The sequence below is a fragment of the Nelumbo nucifera genome, chromosome 3, assembly GCF_055504915.1.
Source record: "Nelumbo nucifera cultivar China Antique chromosome 3, China Antique-T2T, whole genome shotgun sequence".
Taxonomy (NCBI): Eukaryota; Viridiplantae; Streptophyta; class Magnoliopsida; order Proteales; family Nelumbonaceae; genus Nelumbo; species Nelumbo nucifera.
The window spans coordinates 68,866,804-68,885,522 of NC_142651.1; the positions used below are offsets into that span (position 1 = coordinate 68,866,804).

Consider the following 18,719-nt stretch of genomic DNA (forward strand, 5'->3'; position numbering starts at 1 on the left):
AGGTGCAAGATTAGCCCATCAGGTATTATCCTAAATGGCCTTACACTTAACCTCTCAGCCCTTAATGATCAAGCACTGCCCGACAAGAGAGGACCTCTCCCTCGGCTGCAAGGAACAGTGCCGTACTCTCCTCTCACATGGATCCCGGGAATTAAAACCATTTGCAAACATTTTGAAACCGTACATATATATTTAAATATATTAATTTTGCAAAAACAAAATTCCAACGATTGAAATCAACTGCCGGCAGTTTGGTTTCCATCAGAGAGAGTGCATTCCCGATCATTACCCTTTGTCCGACAAAGTGGCTGATTCTGTCACTATGACCACCCACTCAGATGAATTCTCAAACTGCCCCAACATACCCAGGTTTTGATCCCCACTAAGGATCTCACTGATTGGCATATCAAAGGCAGCCTGATCCAGCACCTAGTGAAGTGTCATAATCGAGTCTAGGGGTCAGGTGTAACTTTCCAGTTTTGCCCATCTATCTCCAAGGTCCAGGGCAAGACTGGAAATCTGGTCCGGTTCAAGGATTCAAGTAATCCCATGCTGTATGTGCCTCGGGTCTTACCCTGATGGCTGAGACAGGCCATCCCAACACTTGGTGGCACACCAGTATCAGCCTTGGCAGGATAAATCTCCCCAGAGTTATCCAACGGCTGTGAACATTTAAAATTAACATGAGTCTCTACAAATGTCCAGTTTTAGGGTTTTACACAGAATTAAACCAAACAACATGAATCAAACATGCACTTTATTTATTTCCACTAAATAACAAAAGTACATCAAAATGATTGAAGCTAAGGGCTTACAAAACTGTCTAACACTTTCCACTTCTTAAAGCAATGGCATTCACTTGCTCCCTTGGATTCTTCTCTGTATTGCTAGGCAATCGTCCCTCTCTTCTTTCTGACAAAATGCTCACGATCTGCCCCACTTGAACTTCTAAGTTCTGAATAGATGCCTCTTGATTCAAAATATCTTTTCGTGATCTTGGAACTTTGCTTCAGCAACATTAATGAACTTAGAAATCATTTCCTCTAGATTTCCTTTTTCTTGTGGGGGCGGCTGTTGTTGAAATCCCATGGGTGCTTTTTGTTGGTTGTTGTTTCATGAAAAATTCGGATGACTCCTCCACCCTAGGTTGTATGTGTTCGAATAGGGATTGAAATTCGGCCTGCCACCATGAGAAATAAAATTAGCACTTTTATGTGAAGCAAAAGGATTACCTACCGGACAGTCAGAATTAATGTCCTAATTGGCCACAAAGATCACATGGATTACTAGATGACACATTTATTGCTGCAACACTAAGATTGTCTAGTTTTTTATTCAAACTAGCAAGTTGAGCAGATAAAGCTGCAAAAGAATCTATATGGTGTACTCCCTTTCGATCAGTTCGGTAATTATTCCATTGGTAGCTATTTGATACCATTTCTTCCACGAGATCATAGGCTTCCTCTGGAGTTTTCCTCATGATTGTGCCACCTGCAGCTGCATCAATAATGGAGCGATTAGATGGAGTAATACCATTATAAAAAGTTTGAATTTGATGCCAAACTGGTATTCCATGGTGAGGACACTTCCTAAGCATCTCTTTAAATCGTTCTCATGCCTCATACAAAGATTCCCTCTCTAGTTGAACAAAAGTAGTGATATCATTAATCAATTTTGTTGTTTTAGAGGGAGGAAAATACTTAGCCAAAATTTTTTGAGTCAAGTCGTTCCAAATAGTGATACGTCCTGCAGGGAGTGAGTTAAGCCAATCCTTAGCTCTATCACGTAATGAGAATGGAAAAAGCCTAAGCCTAATAGTATCACCGCTAACTTCATTATGCTTGAATGTGTCGCATATTTCCAGGAAATTATTGATATGTGCATTAGGATCATCACTCAGCAACCCACTAAACTGAATACTTGTTTGGATCATTTGGATGATCGCAGGTTTGATCTCGAAATTATTGGCTTGGATTGTTGGTTTGCAAATGCTAGAAGTAACCCCATCAATTGTTGGACAAGCATAGTCCAAAAGGGTTCGATTTGCTTCATCTACCATCTGTTCTTCTTCTGCCGGTTCGCCTTCTTCAACCTCCTCTCTTTCTTTATGGCTCTTTGTAGTATGCGAAGGGTTCTCTCTATCTCAGGATCGAATTCTGCTAATTCATCTCCTCTAGTGCATGTCATACACTAAGCAAGAATTCGAATAAATAATGATAAAAGAAAAAAATAAAAATCCAAATTAACCAAGGTTAACAAGTTCTAATATTATTTTAGGATTAAATCCCCGGCAACGGCGCCAAAAATTTGATAGCTAAAATTATAACCCTAGCAAATGCACTAGTTATCAAGTAGTATAAAAATATCGTTCCCACAAGGATTTAACAAAATAAGTATTAGATTTACGACCTTAATTATTTGGACAATCGAAATTCAGATCCAACAATAAGAACTACTGAAAATTAAAAATAGAAAAAATAAAATAAAAGCAAGGGTAATCAATAACTGAATATGCAACGATTAATTGAAATCGCTAGGACCATTGGTCCGCTTAACCATTCCAATGAATATTAATGGATGAGATTAACCAAGATAATTTGTCATTTCCATAAGCTGAAGTTTCTCCAATTTTATTTAATATTCTTTCCCAAGATATATCAAATATACTTCTATCAAGTAACCCTTCGATCCCTCGACTAGAGTTCTCAAGATAGAAATGCATTAAGTTCAAAGAAAAACTTATACGTTCAGATGAATCATGTGTATATATTCCTATATACCATTCAATTCACACCATGAATTATTCGGTCCACTATATCAATTCCTCTCCCGATTCATTCACATAAACCCAAATCAATTAAGAGATAGCCACTTCTAATCGCATTAAGCATAATAACTCATAGACTATATGGAAATCACAATCTTGGATAAATTAGAATAAAAATATATTCATTGTCATGGTTAGGCTTTCCACATCCCTAACTATAAAGAAATCAATTCATGATAAATGAAATATTCATTGTCATGGTTAGGCTTTCCACAGTCATGGTTAGGGCTTTCAACAGCCCTAACTGCCGGTTCGTTATCTTTCCGTTGCATCTTGAATCATCTCAATCGGAGTCCGGATGTGAGAGTTATGCCCAGATTACTAAACGGTGCCAAAACTGTGCAAAATCATCCGATTAGCCTTGTTTCCCTCCTATCGCCTTCTTGCTTGCCCTGAATCAAAATACAAGAGTAATGAGTCCAATTAAGTGTTAATTAAGTGTAAAAGAATGAATATTTAGAGATAAAAATATAGTAATTTTTATTCACTTCATTTATTTAAAGAATGAGAATAATAGAACCTTGTTTCTGGGTTATATTTGCTTTATTATTAAGTGCAATAGTATTAAAAAGGAGTGGATTTAAAAATTTCATGGATCTTTTATATGCGATGACGCTCCATGTTTGCAGCGGCAGACTTTCACAAGGTTGCAGAAATCTGAGAGGTGGGGGCGGTTCGATGTTTGGAGAGAGGACTTTGAGCTCGAGAGGGAGAAGTGGGGAAGGGGTGAAACTAAATAAGTGAGAGATTTGAGAGGTGGGATTTTAGGTATTTCAAATTTTTTAGGGTGTAGACGTCTGTTAATGGTCTTGACTCCGTTAAGTCTAATAGTTGTAAGCAAGAATGTTGTGGCACAAATTCATTTGCAGTTGTAGAATTTTTTTCTCCAAACATGCATGAATGCAGAGGTGAGATCAAATTCAAGTGTGGCAAGGATTACTTGTCTCCAGCTTTTTACTAGGATTTGGTTTTGTTTTCTTCGTTAGACGAACTAAAACATAAATTTTCTTCACATTGTTCTATAGATAAATCGTCTCATAGTTCCTTAGCATATACTTGTACAAAGGTTTTTCCTTTTTTTGGTGATGAATGCCCTTTTTTAATTAACTTAATGGAGATTTTTTTTCTTTTCCGACGATTTCACAGGTGAGATAGCAGAAGTATTTTTCAACGATAAGCAATGGAGTTATGTTTGGGTTAGTTACGTTTTAAAAGAAAATGGCAAAAAATATAAAAATAAAACAGAAAAAAAATAGAGCAAGTTTAAGGGGTATTTTAGTAATTTAATGCCTTCCGTTATTTAATTTAACGGCTGAAGGGTATTTGTCCGTTGGCCCAACGTAAAATTTCAGGGGGTATTTGTCGCGAAAAAAATTGCAGGGGTCTTTGTCACTGACCATGGGGATCTTTGTAATTTACCCCTTTATTTATCAAAAGAAAAGAAAATTGATTTGAGCTTCAATTCTAAATTCCAATTATATTTCCGCGAGAGAAAACCAGAAAGCAGGAGAGAAATGGCCGCCATCACCAGCGCAGTGATTGCTATAGCTGCAGTGATTCTTGGCTGGATTACAATTGAGATCGCCTGCAAGCCCTGCCTTGAGAAGGGAAGGGAAGCCATAGATCGCTCCCTAAATCCCGATTATGATCCCGACGAAGACAACCCAAGTCAATCCATTCGTGCTCCTCTCAACCCCAATACAAATGTGGATCCAGTCATAAATGCAAAAGATGGTGCCGTTGCTGCGACGTCCACCACCACTATCAAGATCGTCTGAGCATATCCTAGTTCTCTCCTTTGATCTGGTGTGTTATACGCAAAACGCCTTATTCCGTACTACGTTTGTCCTGAGTTTATGTTTCCTGTCAAATGGATTTTAGATATGGTGTTGCTTTAGCTTGTTAAATGAAATCCTACAGAAATCGTGCATGATCAGACCAGCAATTTCTCTATTGCCTTCTGCTGCAATTTCAATCTTCACACAATTATAAATAACTTATGTTATTCATTAGATAGCATTGCAGTTTTTCCTTAGGTAGCAGATGGAACATTACGCTTTCATCCCAAAACAATGCCATTTGTGCAGAAATCTTTAACTCTGTTATGTTAGAGCCCATAATTCTTTGGTATTAACATCAAGAGGCCTAACCAAGATCAAATTATTAAATTGTATTAACTAAACTTACTTGGTTTTGGGTTCTGCTATTGAAATTTCAAAATGAAGTTCGGCTTCGGTCAGTGCAAGCCGAGCTCTTCAAAATGGGAATATTTATCAAAGAAAAATCAAAATGGGAATTGTTGCAGCATATTTCATTTAGCTACTCCATCCTCTCCTGAATCTTTGCACCTTGGTTGCCAGCATCAAGGTCAATATGGTCTTGTGCTTCTTCATCAGTACCTTGTCATCTCCATCTGCATGGAGAAAAAAAGGTAACAATGTAGAGGTAATCTCTAAAAAGCAGAACATGCCCATCCAGAAAGTGGGAGACATACCCTTACAGAAAGTGGATCCATTTGGTGTATTATGGAGGAGGTCCTTTAGTCAAAATAGATATAATTGAATTGTTTTCTTTCTAACAGGTATTTTGGTGCTGATCGTTGTTTCTTGTAAACAGAATGCTCAGTAGATTTCATAATATTGAAGACTAACCTTTGTCTCATAACAAGGTGCAAAATGTTCTTGTTAGATTTCAGAACTCTTTGGTCTGATCCAAATTAGAGGTCATTAATAGGTGAAACTTACTCGTTAAGGAAAGTAATGCACCACTAGACTAGACACTTGGCAAATTTTAATCTTACCAATTGGATTATAATGTCATTTTACATTTGAAAGTGGGTCTCTAGGAAGTGAAAAACTGTTGAATAATTCAATTCAGCATCATTCTTCAATATGTTAGAAAAGAATCAACAAACTTTGTGCCATACCAGTCTGCCATGGCATGTGATCACCTGTATCATTCTTCAAAATGTCAACATTTTCCCACCTTATATTTATTATGTCAAGGAGTTGAAAATGATGCATTCACAATTTTTTTTTTCTTTTTTGTTTCTTTGTGGGGCTTCACAAAGAGGGATAGCCCATCCCCCATCCCCTTAAACCCCCGAACTCTAGTGGCAGCGGGATTTGATCCCAGGTTTCTGCTACGAGTCAGAGATCCTACCAATTGAGCCACTATCAGTTGATGATGCATTCACAAATATAATAAATGATAATTTTTTAAAAGGATAAATAGGAAAGGGAGAGATGCATTATTGTTTTTTTGGCGTACTGACCTTGTTATGAGTTTGCACATTTTGATGCAACTACATGTCTTATTTTGACAATTTGATGAGAATTCCCTTTACAGACTCAAGTTCAACATTAGCACTGGATTTTTGCAAAAACAACTTCCTTAACCCATACAGAAGAGGTGGAGCAGACCATCTTGTTAAGAACAGCAAAATTCTCCACATACTGCAAATGCAACCATCTTTTGTAAGAAGTTTCTATCAGAAAAGATAAACTAACTGGCAGAACAAGGAGAGGTGAAGATGAAGCTTGTATACAAAACCCTATACCATGCAAGAAATGTTGCAGAGTTTAGTAATGTGAAAAGCATCTTTTGTGCTTTTAGTTCTACATTAAAGGCACCTAAAAGAGAAGACAAAATCTAACTTATAATTTATATACCAAATTAGGAATTGCTTACAATGTTCAACCCTGCTCCAATGAAAGTTTGAATTAAAAGAAACTCATTGTTAGACAGTTTTGTATGCCCTTAGCTTCAATCAGAATGATGTACTTTATGAGTTTATTGTAAATGAATAAAGATACATATTTGATTCATGTTCCCTTGGTATGTTTTTGTGTAATACCCTTAAATTGGACACTTAATGAGACTCGTGTTAGTTTAAAATGTTCACAGCCAGTGGGTCGGTCTGGGGAGACCTATCTTGACAAGGCTGACACTGTGGTGCCACCAAGTCAATTGGGGTGGCCTGTCTCAGCTGCCAGGGTGAGACCCTAGGCACATACAGTGTAGGATTAATTGAATCTTTGAACTGGACCAGATTTCCAGTATTGCCGTGGACCTTGGAGATTGATGGGCAAAACTGGAAAGTTACACCTGACCCCTAGACTCGATTATGATACTGCACTAGGTGTCGGATTAGGCTATCTTTGATGTACCAATCAGTGAGATCCTTAGCGGGGCTCAAAACCTGGGTATGTTGGGACAGTCCGAGAATTCATCTGAGTGGGTGATCATAGTGACAGGATCAGCCCCTTTGTCGGACAAAGGTAATGATCAGGGATGCACTCTCATTGATGGAAACCAAGACTGCCGACAGCCGATTTCAATCGTTGAGATTTGTTTTTTGCAAAGTATATTTTATATGAGATATAAAAGTATATATATTATGGTTTCTAAAAGGTTTGCAAAAGGTTTTAATTCCCGGGATCCATATAAGTGGAGAGTGCAACACTGTTCCTGTTAGACAGTTTTGTATGCCCTTAGCTTCAATCAGAATGATGTACTTTATGAGTTTATTGTTTGATTCATGTTCCCTTGGTATGTTTCTGTGTAATACCCTTAAACTGGACACTTAATGAGACTTGTGTTAGTTTAGAATGTTCACAGCCGGTGGGTCGGTCTGGGGAGACCTATCCTGACAAGGCTGACACTGTAGTGCCACCAAGTCGGTTGGGGTGGCTTGTCTTAGCTGCCAGGGTGAGACCCTAGGCACATACAGTGTAGGATTAATTGAATCTTTGAATTGGACCAGATTTCCAGTATTACCCTGGACCTTGGAGATTGATGGGCAAAACTGGAAAGTTACACCCGACCCCTAGACTCGATTATGATACTGCACTAGGTGTCGGATTGGGCTATCTTTGATGTACCAATCAGTGAGATCCTTAGCGGGGGTCAAAACCTGGGTATGTTGGGACAGTCCGAGAATTCATCTGAGTGGGTGATCATAGTGACAGGATCAGCCCCTTTGTCGGACAAAGGTAACGATCAGGGATGCACTCTCACTGATGGAAACCAAGACTGCCGGCAGCCGATTTCAACCGTTGAGATTTGTTTTGCAAAATATATTTTATATAAGATATAAAAGTATATATATGGTTTCTAAATTGTTTGCAAGAAGGTTTTAATTCCCGGGATCCATATAAGTGGAGAGTGCAACACTGTTCCTTGCAGCCGAGGGAGAGGTCATCTCTTGTCGGGCAGTGTATGATCATTATGGGCTGAGAGGTTAAGTGTAACACCATTGGGGATAATGCCTGATGGGCTAATCTTGCATCTGCCCACAGTCCCTGAGTGTTACAAGGTGGCTTGGCCCAGGACCACTTAGTGTAAGTGTTGGGCCCATAGAGCTCATCTGATGGGTTTCAGGGGGTACACTGTCTTCAGTAGTGCATTCGGCCAGGCCTTGTAACAAAGGCTGGGCTGAACCCATGTGGATGATGTGTAGATCAATGCTTGGGTCCCACGCCATACAAGGAAGCCCAACTGGGCAGCAATTTGGAAGGTTTTTTGAGTACATAACCTTAAATGGGCCTTAAGCCCATTTCGAACTGGGCTGATTTGATCAGTCATCTAAAGGGGGCGAATTTTGAAGTGGGTCAGTTAAAAGGATTGGGCTTAGACCTTATCCACTCAGAGAGTCCAAGATCTAAATAAGATTTAGATCTAAAAACCTCCTAATTAGATTAGGAGACAACTGATCTGATCTGCAGATAAGATAAGGATTATCCCTTATCACTAAGGGACTTCTAACCCAAATATGATTTGGAATTAGCAACTCCTAATCTGATTAGGAGCTGATCCCTTTAAGATTATAAAAGGGGAAGGGGGCGGCAGCCTTGAAACACAATACACACAGATCATCAGGTTTCTTTGGTGGTGAAATCTAGAAGAGAGAATTCTGCTCCCTGCAAATACTCTCTTGCCACCTCCCTGTTCTTTCCGCCCTGGTTTCCAGTTCGACCTCCACTTGTGGGAGAAGTCAAGATTGGATCTTGACATCAGTCCTTTGAGAAAGGATTGAAAGGAAGCTGTGCTCACGTACCATCTTGCTGATTCTTGCGAAGGACAGAGTTCTTGGAGAAGAACACTACTGATTCTGCTCCACCTGCACTGCGCCATCATCAGTGGGAGCAGTCTTTGGATCCTTCCTTGGGCGTGAACACCTTCGTTGGGAGATAGTATTTCTCCGTATCAGGTATAATCCTCTCCCACTCCTTTTGGTTTAGATCTGGTTCAGTTTATGGTTCAAGATTAATCCTTGAAAATATGATTTTCTAAATGGGGAATACGATTCCCAATTGAAGGGAGAGATAAAATTTTTGAAATTCGCCCCTTATTCCGCAATCTTTGGGCGTCCATAGGATGGATCTCTCATCTCTTCAGTTCCTTGCAGCCGAGGGAGAGTTCCTCTCTTGTCGGGCAGTGTATGATCATTATGGGCTGAGAGGTTAAGTGTAAGACCATTGAGGATAACACCTAATGGGCTAATCTTGTATCTGCCCACAGTCCCTTGGTGTTTACAAGGTGGCTTGGCCCAGGGACCACTTAGTGTAAGTGTTGGGCCCAGATAGCCCATTTGATGGGTTTCAGAGGGTACACTGTTTTCTGCAGTGCATTCGGCCAGGCCTTGTAACAAAGGCTGGGCTAAACCCATGTGGCTAATCTGTAGATCAATGCTTGGGTCCCACGCCATACAAGGAAGCCCAACTGGGCAGCAGTTTGTAAGGCTTTTTGAGTACATAACCTTAAATGGGCTTTAAACCCATTTCGAACTGGGCTGATTTGATCAGTCATTTAAAGGGGGCGAATTCTGAAGTGGGTCAACTAAAAGGATTGGGCTTAGACCCTATCCACTCAGAGAGTCCAAGATCTAAATGAGATTTAGATCTGAAAACCTCCTAATTATATTAGGAAATAGCTGATCTGATCTGCAGATAAGATAAGGATTATCCCTTATCACTAAGGGACTTCTAACCCAAATATGATTTGGATTAGCAACTCCTAATCTGATTAGGAGCTGATCCCTTTGAGATTATAAAAGGGGAAGGGGGCGGTGGCCTTTTTCATGATCAACAGCATTCTTCTCTTAAAGAAAGAGAGATTGAGAGATTTCCTGCATACTACGAATTCTCTCCTGCCGCCACCTTCCTACCATTGCCATTCATTCAGTTCGATCTCCAGTTCTTTGGAGCAATCAAGATTTGATCTTGATCTCAATCTTTTGGGAAAAGATTGGTTGGAGCTGTACTCACAAGCCGTCCAGTTGATTCTTGCGAATGGTCAAGTTCTTTTGAAGAACGTTGTTGATTTTTCTCCATCCTTCACTGCGCCATCTTCAGTGGGAGCAGATTTTGGATCCTTCATTGGGCGTGAACACCTCCATTGGGAGATAGTATTTCTCCGTATCAGGTATAATCTTCTCCCACTCCTTTTGGTTCAGATCTGGTTCAGTTTATGGTTCAAGATTGATCATTGAAAATATGATTTTCTAAATAGGGAATACGATTCCCAATTGAAGGGAGAGATAAATTTTTTGAAATTCGCCCCTTATTCCGCAATCTTTGGGCATCCATAGGATGGATCTCTCATCCCTTCACTCACCTGAGGCAATATAGAGCAGACAAGTTCATCCAGTAGATCAGAAATGGATTATCCATTTTCCAAGTAGATGTGCAGTACCTTTTGTGCTAGTCCCGGCCTAGGACCAACCCATTGACAACAAGAAGAAGTGTTATCTTGATATGAAACAGTATAGTTGAAGTTGGAATGAAGAACACCCCACTTTTAAGGCTGAAATCTCCACTCTAATGTATATTATAAGTCTTTAGGGTTTTTGATGAATGATGATTTGACCCGACCTATGAAACGGCGACACGTGGACGCTGACTCAGCGTAAGCGACAGCTCAGCATTGTGGTCCAGTACGGCTAAGTGATAGGCCCATAAAGCAGCTCGCTACATGGTAGCGGGGTAAAGGAGGGGCTCGCCACAATGCGAGCTCCGGGTCCCCCGAGCTACCTCAAGGGATATTCCGAGGCAAACTTTAACTTGCGAGCTAAGAAAGCCAGCTCGCCCGAGCTTCCGAACAAGGCAAGTCATCCGAAGACCAATTCTACTTAGGGTACTTCTGAAGTATTCAAAGCTTGTTGCAAAGTAGCTCGCGAATGGGCCGCACGAGCATTCCTCAGGAAGCTTCTATTTAATAAGCCGTACCAGTCAGACTGGGCCACGTCCCTAACTGACGGCACAGTCCCTGTCTTTTCGACAGTCTACGCCCACGTCATTCAGTAGGCAGAGGCGTGCCTGTCACTTTGGGGACGTGTCACTCACCCGAGTAAGGAGTACGTCCCAACGGCCACCTGCGCAGCCCTGACAGGTAGCGGCTGTGGCAGGGACCCAGTGGCGGTTATGCCCGATCTCGCAAGAGCGCTCCTATAAAAGCCCTAAAGGCAGAGGAGAAACTTCTTCTGGAGACCTCTAACCTCTCGAATATAGTGATAAAGCACGACCTCCACTCTTAGCTTTCGTTTCTCTCTTTACTCCCCATACACAGTACTAACTTAAGCATTGGAGTATTCCCACCGGGCAAATCCCCGGGAATCCTTCCTTTCATCTTCTCATGGTCCGAACTGCTCTTTGCAGTTCAACCCATATACCTAGATAATATTATTTGATAATTTTATGGGCTTTACATATGGGTTTTACAGTTATTTAAATGATTGGATCAATTATGAATTTCATGCATGTGATGTATGGATGGGTGATGAGCTACGTTCATGGGCCATAAGCACTTGGCCCATGTTGATTCGATAGTGGCTCTTATGCACACCATGGCTGAATGCACATCATTGCCATGGTGTCCTTAAGATCATTGGATGATCTCCCTGTTAGACAGTTTTATATGCCCTTAGCTCCAATCAGTTTTGATGTACTTTGAACATTTAATGTAAATGAATAATGTGCATGCTTGATTCATGTTGTGTGGTATGTTTCTGTGTAAGACCCTTAAACTGGACACTTAATGAGATTTGTATTAGTTTAGAACGTTCACAGCCATTGGATAAGTCTGGGGAGATTTATTTTGCCAAGGCTGACACTGGTGTGCTGCCAAATGTTAGGGTGGCCTGTCTCAGCCGCCAGGGTAAGACCCAAGGCACATGCAGTGTGGGATTAAATGAATCTTTGAATCGGACCAAATTTCTAGTATTACCCTAGGCCTTGGTGATTGATGGGCAAAACTAGAAAATTACACCTGACCCCTAGACTCGATTATGATATTGCACTAGGTGTCGGATTGGGCTGTCTTTGATATGCCAATCAGTGAGATCCTTAGCGGGGTCAAAACCTGGGTATGTTGAGATGATGAGACCAAAAAGAACCCTATTTTTATCCCCTAATATTCACTCTTTTACATTTATTTAGCACTTAAATGGACTCATTACTCTTATCTTTCGATTCAGGGCAATAAAGAAGGCAATTGGAAGAAAACAGGGCAAATCGGGTGATTTTGCACAGTTTCAGCGACAGTTAGTAATCAGGGCCTAACTCTCAATTCCAGACTCCGAATTGGACAATTCAAGAAGCATTAGAAAGAGGAAACGAAGGCCCATAACTTTTATGTTTTAGGTTTCAACAGATTCGGCCAGAATCGAGTAAGACAATAAGCCCGAAGTTGGAGCAAGTTCGCAGCCAGGCCCATTTCACAACTTAAGCCCAACTCGCAAAAGTACCTTGAAACAGCCCAAGTTTTAAAGCACTCGAATTCAAGAGTTAAGAGTCCGAATTTTGAATGTAATCTCCAAGGATAGAGTCTTATCAGATCTAAAGTCTTGAATGTAATCCTAGAGAGATAAGAAGATTGAGATTAGATCATTAGATAAGAGATATGATAGAATTAGTTCAAAGAAGATCAAGACTCCCTAAAGATAAGATGATCTCCTAGAAGGAGTTGGAAAACATCCCTCTGTTAGACAGTTTTTGTATGCACTTAGCTTCAATCAGAATGATATACTTTATGAGTTTATTTTAATGAATAAAGATACATATTTGATTCATGTTCCCTTGGTATGTTTCTGTGTAATACCCTTAAACTGGACACTTAATGAGACTCGTGTTAGTTTAGAATGTTCACAGCCAGTGGGTCGGTCTGGGGAGACCTATCCTGACAAGGCTGACACTGTAGTGCCACCAAGTCGGTTGGGGTGGCTTGTCTCAGCTGCCAGGGTGAGACCCTAGGCACATACAGTGTAGGATTAATTGAATCTTTGAACTGGACCAGATTTCCAGTATTGCCCTGGACCTTGGAGATTGATGGGCAAAAATGGAAAGTTACACCCGACCCCTAGACTCGATTATGATACTACACTAGGTGACGGATTGGGCTGTCTTTGATGTACCAATCAGTGAGATCCTTAGCGGGGGTCAAAACCTGGGTATGTTGGGACAGTCCGAGAATTCATCTGAGTGGGTGATCAAAGTGACAGGATCAGCCCCTTTGTCGGACAAAGGTAATGATCGGGGATGCACTCTCACTGATGGAAACCAAGACTGCCGGCAGCCGATTTCAACCGTTGAGATTTGTTTTGCAAAATATATTTTATATAAGATATAAAAGTATATATGTATGGTTTCTAAATTGTTTGCAAGAAGGTTTTAATTCGCGGGATCCATATAAGTGGAGAGTGCAACACTGTTCCTTGCAGTCGAGGGAGAGGTCCTCTCTTGTCGGGCAGTGTATGATCATTATGGGCTGAGAGGTTAAGTGTAAGACCATTGAGGATAACACCTGATGGGCTAATCTTGCATCTGCCCACAGTCCCTGGGTGTTACAAGGTGGCTTGGCCCAGGGACCACTTAGTGTAAGTGTTGGGCCCATAGTGCTCATTTGATGGATTTCAGGAGGTACACTGTCTTCAGCAGTGCATTCGGCTAGGCCTTGTAACAAAGGCTGGGCTGAACCCATGTGGCTGATGTGTAGATCAATGCTTGGGTCCCACGCCATACAAGGAAGCCCAATTGGGCAGCAATTTGGAAGGTTTTTGAGTACATAACCTTAATGGGCCTTAAGCCCATTTCGAACTGGGCTGATTTGATCAATCATTTAAAGGGGGCGAATTCTGAAGTGGGTCAGCTAAAAGGATTGGGCTTAGACCCTATCCACTCAGAGAGTCCAAGATCTAAATAAGATTTAGATCTGGAAACCTCCTAATTAGATTAGGAGACAGCTGATCTGATTTGCAGATAAGATAAGGATTATCCCTTATCACTAAAGGACTTCTAACCCAAATATGATTTGGATTAGCAACTCCTAATCTGATTAGGAGCTGATCCCTTTGAGATTATAAAAGGGGAAGGGGGCGGCAGCCTTTTACATCATCAACAGCATTCTTCTCTTAAAGAAAGAGAGATTGAGAGATTTCCTGCATACTGCGAATTCTCTCCTGCCGCCACCTTCCTGCCATTGCCATTCCTTCAGTTCGATCTCCAGTTCTTGGGAGCAATCAAGATTGGATCTTGATTTCAATCTTTTGGGAAAAGATTGATTGGAGCTGTACTCACAAGCCGTCCAGTTGATTCTTGCGAAGGGTCAAGTTCTTTTGAAGAACATTGCTGATTCTGCTCCATCCTTCACTGCGCCATCTTCAGTGGGAGCAGATTTTGGATCCTTCCTTGGGCGTGAACACCTCCGTTGGGAGATAGTATTTCTCCGTATCAAGTATAATCCTCTCCCACTCATTTTGGTTCAGATCTGGTTCAGTTTATGGTTCAAGATTGATCCTTGAAAATATGATTTTCTAAATAGGGAATACGATTCCCAGTTGAAGGGAGAGATAAAATTTTTGAAATTCGCCCCTTATTCCGCAATCTTTTGGGCGTCCATAGGATGGATCTCTCATCCCTTCAGTGGTATCAGAGCCATGGTTCAAATCTTGAACCAATTTGTTTCAGATCTGAACCTGCGCAAATGGGCAGAAGGTGTTCTACCCGATTTGCGCAGATATGGGTTTTGGGAAATTTTGTTCCCAAAATTAATGGGCGAATAATCTGAAATTAATTTTATATAAATCTGATTATTATTTAGAATTGTTCTTTATGATTTTCTTGATTTATGGGCTGTTCGTACAAGAGGAGATCGAAATCTTGGTTTGCGCAGGGAACCTGCAAGATTTGCAGTTTCTTGATTTATTTGTTACATTTGGTCTATAAATAATTTTTTTTATTTTCTAGACTCAATGTATAGGTATTCGATCTGATGTAATTATTAATAGAAATAGGATTTCTATTTATTTTTGGATCGAAGATGGCGGCGCAGAAAGGGAGATCTCGCAGAGAAGAAGATTTCGCAGATGGGAGAATCGCCATCTGCGATTTGCAGTTTGTGAAACTGCATTCTGTGATCTAACCTTTGTTTTGCAGGATGGATTGTGCGAACAACCCTGATTTACTGATTCTTGTTTTTCTTTTATCAGTAGTTAATTTCAGATTATTTTCTTGAATTAAAGATTTGATTAAAAATCAAACCCTAGACCCATTCGAACCAAGATTGGTTCAAACAGTTTGGACCAAATCTAGGGTTTAATCAAGGCTGAAAGTCAGCCCTAATTTTCCCACTAATGGGCCTAAGGATTGATATTTAATTAAATGGTTAATTCGGCCCAACCTGTAAAGGCCCAGTTTTAAATAGTTAAAACTGCTAAAAGCCCACCTAACCCTTAAAAGCTATATGGGTTGAACCATTCGGCCCATATACCTAGATAATATTAATGGTTAATATTATGGATTTAAAATGGGCTTCAAATGGGCTTTACAGATAATTAATTGATTGGATCAATTTATCCCTGCATGTGATGTATGGATGTGTGATGTGCTACGTACATGGGCCATAAGTACTTGGCCCATGCTCAATCGACAGTGGCTCTTTCGCACACCATGGCTGAATGCACATCATTGCCATGGTGTCCCTTTTGGTCATTGGATGACCTCCCTCAGTGGTGGGCCCCACACCTCATCACGAGGTCTCGTGCGGAACCCTAGCCGATTTAGGCCCACCAAAATCTGGCTTTATGAAAGTCAGTGGGAGCCACTTTGGTTTGACCTAAAGTTAGAACTAGGGCGTAATTATCTGTTCCCTCCAGACAATATGAGTGCATGTGATAAGGAGATTCATATGATGAACTCTCTAAAGGCCTTCCATCATTAGCACTAATGTTTGCTTTTTTATCAGAAAATGGCAAACGGATCATTTGCAAAGCTACTTGATGACAACAAGTTGAAAGGCCCAAACTATGCTGACTGGTATAGGAACCTTATGCTGGTCCTTGCTTCTGAAAAACATGACAAAGTGGCAAAGAATCCTGCCCCGGAGCGTCCGGGAGATAGGGCTTCTGAGGCCCGAAGGAGAGACTATCAAGAATGGGAGGAGAAAAACTCCCTTGCCCGGTGCTACATCATTGCCTCCTTGGACAATCCGATACAGAGGCAGTTCGATCAGATCGAACTTGCCAAAGACATATTGGACAGTCTCAGGACAATGTATGAAGAGCAGAATCGTTCTACTCAACAAAAGGTCTTGAAACAGTTCATGACCACACAAATGTCCAAGGGTCAACAAGTTCACGACCATTGTCTTCGGATGATGGGATACATCAACGAACTGGAGGCTCTTGGATCCGGGCTGGACCTTGCAACCCAGATAGATGCTATCCTTAACTCTTTGCCTCCTTCCTTTAATCCGTTCATCATGAACTATAACATGAACAAGCTGAATGTCAGTTTACAAGAGCTCAACAATATGTTGCAAAGAGCTGAAGAACTAATTAAAAAGGATGAGCCTGTAGCCATGCTTGTTGAAGCTGGCAAGACAGGCAAGAGAAAGAGGAAGGCAAAGAAGCCTTAGAAGAAAGCCACTAAAAGCAAGAAGCAGAAGAAAGACAAAGCATCGGATGCCTGTCACTTCTGCAAGAAGACCGGCCACTAGAAAAGGAATTGTCCTACCTACCTGGAATCCAAGAAAGGTAACATCGAAACTTGTGTTATAGAAACCAATTTATTGGTAGCTTCTGCGTCCTGGTGTATTGACTCCGGGGCTTCAACTCATGAGTGTAACTCACTGCAGGGGTTCAAGGTAAGCAGAAGGCTGAGTGAGGGAGAAGTCACACTCTACTTGGGGACCACTGCAACTGTTGCAGCCGCGGCCATAGGAACCATGGAATTATATTTTAGAGAAGGAATAATTGTACTGAAAGATTGTCTTTATGTACAAAATTTAAGAAGAAATTTGATTTCTGTCTCAAAACTGTGTGCAGATGGTTATTCTGTCTTCTTTAGTAATATGATTACTATTAAAAGAAATAACAGATTCATCACATACGGGAAACTGGAGAACGGTCTCTATGTTCTACATCCTTCTCTAGAAACTAACATAACTGAAACTACGTCGGATGAAAACCCCAAGAAGAGAGCCCGTGATACAGTTAATCCCACGTGTCTGTGGCATTACCGACTTGGCCACATCGGTGTTGACCGAATCACAAGGTTGATAAAGGATGGTCTTTTGGATTTTCTAGCTGTAGAAGATCTTCCCACCTGTGAGCCTTGCCTACAAGGCAAGATGAAGAGACGGCCATTTAGTGGTAAGCCTGAAAGATGTACAGGCACACTTGACCTAATACATACTGATGTATGTGGTCCCCTGAGCGTTAGGACACGAAATGAACACGTGTATTTCACCACCTTCACAGATGATTTTTCACGATATGGTTACGTGTACCTAATGAGACACAAGTCTGAATCCTTTGAAAAGTTCAAAAAGTTTAGACAAGAGGTCGAGAAACAGTTAGGGAGAGAAGTTAAAGCCCTTCGATCAGATCGAGGTGGCGAATATCTCTCTGACGAATTCAGGGACTACTTAAAGGACAATGGGATAGTATCACAATTAGCTCCTCCTGCTACACCACAACTTAACGGTGTTTCAGAGAGGAGGAATAGGACCTTATTAGATATGGTCCGGTCGCTTCTCATACACTCAGAGTTATCCACATCCTTTTGGGGTTATGCATTAGAGACTGCGATTTACGTGCTGAATCGGGTTCCAACCAAATCGGTTCCGAATACTCCATATGAACTTTGGACCAGAAAGAAACCAAGTGTCAGACACTTGAAGATTTGGGGTTGTCCAGCACACGTTAAAAGAACGAGTGCAGACAAGTTGGAATCTAAGACCAGCCGTTGCCTATTTGTAGGCTACCCAAAAGGCTCTGTAAGTTACCTTTTCTATGACCCAAGTGAGCAGAAAGTGTTCTGCAGTCGAAATGCGCAATTCTTGGAAACCGACTATATCCTAGACACCCTTCGTCAGGAAGTTGTTCTTGATGAGGAGAGCTCAGGTGCAGTGGGAGATGTCTCACAAGTTCCAGGTAGTGACCAACTTAGAAGATCCACTCGGGCATCCAGGCCACCAGTCCGTTATGGTTATGACCAGGATAGTTACCTGGTGGAAACCTTGACTAGTGAGGAGGATCCCGTGACTTACGCGGAAGCTATGTTGGACATAGATTCCCAGAAGTGGGTGAATGCCATGAGGGCAGAGATGGACTCAATGGAGACCAATGGAGTCTGGACTCTAGTAGATCCGCCCTCCGGGGTAAAGGCAATCGGTTGCAAATGGATTTACAAGAGGAAGAAGGGCCCCGATGGTAAAGTTGAGACCTTCAAGGCTCGTCTGGTGGCGAAAGGGTACACTCAGAAAGAGGGCATCAATTATGAGGAAACCTTTTCGCCTGTGGCCATGCTTAAATCCATTAGGATCCTGCTAGCTGTAGCAGCATACCATGATTATGAGATTTGGCAGATGGATGTCAAAACTGCATTCCTGAATG

The 18,719-nt window shown here is 41.3% G+C and overlaps 1 protein-coding gene and 1 non-coding gene across 3 annotated transcripts; both read left to right on the plus strand.

Annotated features, from left to right (window-relative positions):
* The first annotated feature begins 1,568 nt into the window (after positions 1-1,568).
* LOC148801311 (small nucleolar RNA R71) lies at positions 1,569-1,675 on the plus strand. Its single transcript, XR_016084857.1, has one exon. It is a non-coding gene; the product is annotated as a small nucleolar RNA R71 (small nucleolar RNA).
* Positions 1,676-4,271: 2,596 nt separating this feature from the next.
* LOC104590955 (uncharacterized) lies at positions 4,272-12,800 on the plus strand. 2 transcript variants are annotated; one of them, XM_088900082.1, is made up of 2 exons: positions 4,272-4,633; positions 12,303-12,800. In XM_088900082.1, the coding sequence occupies exon 1, from the start codon at positions 4,342-4,344 to the stop codon at positions 4,603-4,605; it is 264 nt and encodes an 87-aa protein (XP_088756208.1). In that variant the 5' UTR covers positions 4,272-4,341; the 3' UTR covers positions 4,606-4,633; positions 12,303-12,800. The 2 variants fall into 2 exon arrangements, with proteins under 2 accessions (XP_088756208.1, XP_088756207.1); XM_088900081.1 differs by lacking the exon at positions 12,303-12,800 and adding an exon at positions 6,176-6,607.
* The last annotated feature ends 5,919 nt before the right edge of the window (positions 12,801-18,719 follow it).

What these genes read in the sequence shown, in the direction of transcription:
- LOC104590955 (XM_088900082.1), top strand. Translation starts at nt 4,342, where the DNA reads ATGGCCGCCATCACCAGCGCAGTGATTGCTATAGCTGCAGTGATTCTT.